The sequence below is a fragment of the Ictalurus punctatus genome, unplaced genomic scaffold (genome assembly GCF_001660625.3).
Source record: "Ictalurus punctatus breed USDA103 unplaced genomic scaffold, Coco_2.0 tig00006342, whole genome shotgun sequence".
NCBI classification, from domain to species: domain Eukaryota; kingdom Metazoa; phylum Chordata; class Actinopteri; order Siluriformes; family Ictaluridae; genus Ictalurus; species Ictalurus punctatus.
Window position 1 is genome coordinate 189710 of NW_026521112.1, and position 2791 is coordinate 192500.

Genomic DNA, 2791 nt, shown 5'->3' on the forward strand with positions numbered 1-2791 from the left:
TGCACCTGTACTTTCCCCAGAGGATGAACCTGAGGAAATCCTTCAGATTTCAGAATAAAAAAAAATCACTGTTCTGAAACACGTGATTTTATGTTTAAACGTCACGGGGACCAGTGTTGTGAACGTCACGGGGACCAGTGTTGTGAACGTCACGGGGATCAGTGTTGTGAACGTCACGGGGATCAGTGTTGTGAACGTCACGGGGATCAGTGTTGTGAACGTCACGGGGATCAGTGTTGCAGTTTGAGTGGGGTTCTGGGGACGTTTTCGTCCTTAAGGTCCTGAGTGGAACTATCTTGTGTATCTAGTTCAAAATAGATTTCTGAAAGCAAATGAGGGTGAAATATTAAAATTCCAATAAAAATACACACCTTTTGCAAAATTGATGCTGTTTGCATTAACACAGACAAAATGATTTAAAAAAAAACACATCAAAAAGACAGAGATGTCCGTAAGGACTCACAGGGCTGAAAGAGAAATGAAAAATACTTAGAACTTTTTCCTATTTTTAAAATTTTTTTGCACAGAGCTCTATACGTTATTTCTACTCCATCAAATGTCCTAATTTAATGTGGGAATGAAGGCTGCAGCTGAGACGACGTGAGTCACGTCACGTTGCGGGTTCACGTTATATCAACATTAACATCACAGATCATTAGAGCTGGTCACTGAGACACTTTTGAGGCGTATGTTCACGCGGACGTTTCATGGGTTTGAGGTGCGGAAGTGAAAGTGTCTCGGGTCGAGGCTGTAATCCACAAAAATATCAACGCTGCAATAAATCAATACATAAACAAACAAATAAACAAATAGTTTACTCTTTTTTTTTTTTTTACACATGATTGAATGAATAAATGAATGAATAATCAATCCGGACACAGATGATGCAGATATAAGGTCCAACCTTTATTCCGTACATTTTTAAACCATGAATGTTCAATTTTTTTATTTTCACGCCTAAAACTCTACTTGTTCTGTATACAAGATTCTAAGAAAAGAACAACTGCACAACACCACAAGGTCGACAGAGACAGTCCATCAGCTCAGCGCTCGTCCGCTCGCTCGCCCGCTCCGGCCACAAACGTCCGTCTGTAAAAGTTTGTAAAGTTCGACCGAGAAGGTTTGTAGGTTTGTTTCGTTTGGCTCTTCGTCGGAGAGAACACGCGCCGCTTATCCTCCAACGTCCTCGTCTTCCTCCTAAAGACCGTATTTTAATACTCTGTTTGGGAAATCGTCCAATCAGAGCCTTCCGGTTCCTCTTTGCATAGATGGCAGCTCGCCCCCACGACCACGCCTCTCTGCCCTCTGATTGGACAGATTTGTTTCCATGGATTTTGACCGCAGCCTTTTTTTTTCTAGAAACATTTAAAAAGTCTAATAAATTTACAATGCCAACTTTTGTTTCAAGGTAATATCAACAAGGTATGTACAATAACTTACAGAAACCGAACGGGAATATTCGTAATACGTATTCGTCTGCAAAGCAAAAACAGGCAAAAACAGAGAGAACTGATTATGTAACATCGTACACGCTCAGAGCTATCCTCAGGTACCGTCAGAGCACAAAGGGTTAAGACTGTTCTCCCACAGGAACGTCCGTCCGGCTCCTTCGGTGAACATCGACAACATGTCCAACAGCCGAGTGGGGTTAAATGCGGGGCGGCGCCGGATCCCACGCCGGATCCCAAACTAATCGGTAAAAAAGAACAGGGTCTGTACACGCAAAAAGCAAATAGGAAAAGAAGTACAAACTCATCTTCACTTTATCACGCGGGGAAAATAAAATAAAAAGGCCGTTGGATTAATATATTAACGTTAATATCAAACTCCTCGTGACTCGTCCCCGCTTCGCGTCCTCGCCCTCGTCCACGTCGATATAAAATACAAGCATGTGCTTTTTAATCCGAGGTACAAATTCTTTCTTTTGTACAAATGATACATAATAAGTGCAAGTCAAGCGAAGTCTTTCCGCCGCGTTATCGCGCCTCCACCTCTTTAGGATTACGCGATGGGGAAAATTCCCTCGTGTCTTGCGTAGTCCGTCTCGGAGAATTGGGACGGGCCGAGGGGACGAGTGGCGGGGGGGCGCTGAGCGCCGCCGTCGGGGGAGGCCGGTACGGCATCGCCCCTAGATGAGGCAAAAAAGGGGGCATGTGAGGTAAGTGCCCCTCCATCGGAGACTGATGGAGTTGGTGAAGTCGGGCGCGTTCCAATTCGTCACGCAAGTGCAGTCGCTCTCGTTCTTCCGCCTGCTGCCGGATCCTCTCCTGCTCCCTGCGCACTTCGATCAAGTGATCTTGGTGCGAGTACTCGTGCGGTTCCCGGTCCCGGTAGTTTCGATCCGCCTCGTAGATCCCCGGGAACCGGTTCCCTGTCTCGGACCGGATTTGGAAGTCCATTCTCCGCTGGAGGTCCAGATTCCGATACGCCTCGCGAAGAGGGTCCCATGAGAAGGCGGGATGAGGAAAACGGTCGCGATTCGCAGTCGCCGCAAAATGGCCGACGCCCACAAATGGAGCCAGACGAGCGCGGTCGAGCACATTCAACCCACCCATCTGGTGCATGAACGGCAGAGAGTGCGGGATTGTTGGGGGCGGAGCCTGGTGATGAGGAGGAAGAGGCGGAGCCTGGTTTTGATTCGGATTTTGAGGTGGGGGAGGCTCGGATCCCAGCACGAGCACTTCCTGTTCCTGTTCCTGTTCTTTGCGCTCCTCTTTGATCTTCGTCGTGTCGTTTTTGAGCTTGTGTATCGGCGCCCCCGGTGAGGACAGCTTCCTGTCGGACATCGGGA

The 2791-nt window shown here is 47.4% G+C and overlaps 1 protein-coding gene across 2 annotated transcripts in view; it reads right to left on the reverse strand.

Moving 5' to 3' along the window:
• Positions 1-885: 885 nt before the first annotated feature.
• Positions 886-2791, reverse strand: part of fbrsl1 (fibrosin-like 1) — a gene marked incomplete at its 5' end in the record, with an annotated part of 6361 nt that continues 4455 nt past the window's right edge. The window contains 2 exon segments of one of the 2 annotated variants that reach the window (XR_008395383.1): positions 886-1355; positions 1441-2791. The exon segment at positions 1441-2791 is cut by the window's right edge and continues 296 nt beyond it. Coding sequence is in view for 1 of the 2 variants with exons in the window: in XM_053679273.1 (XP_053535248.1) it covers positions 1977-2791 (815 nt within the window). 2 annotated transcript variants of the gene reach the window in all.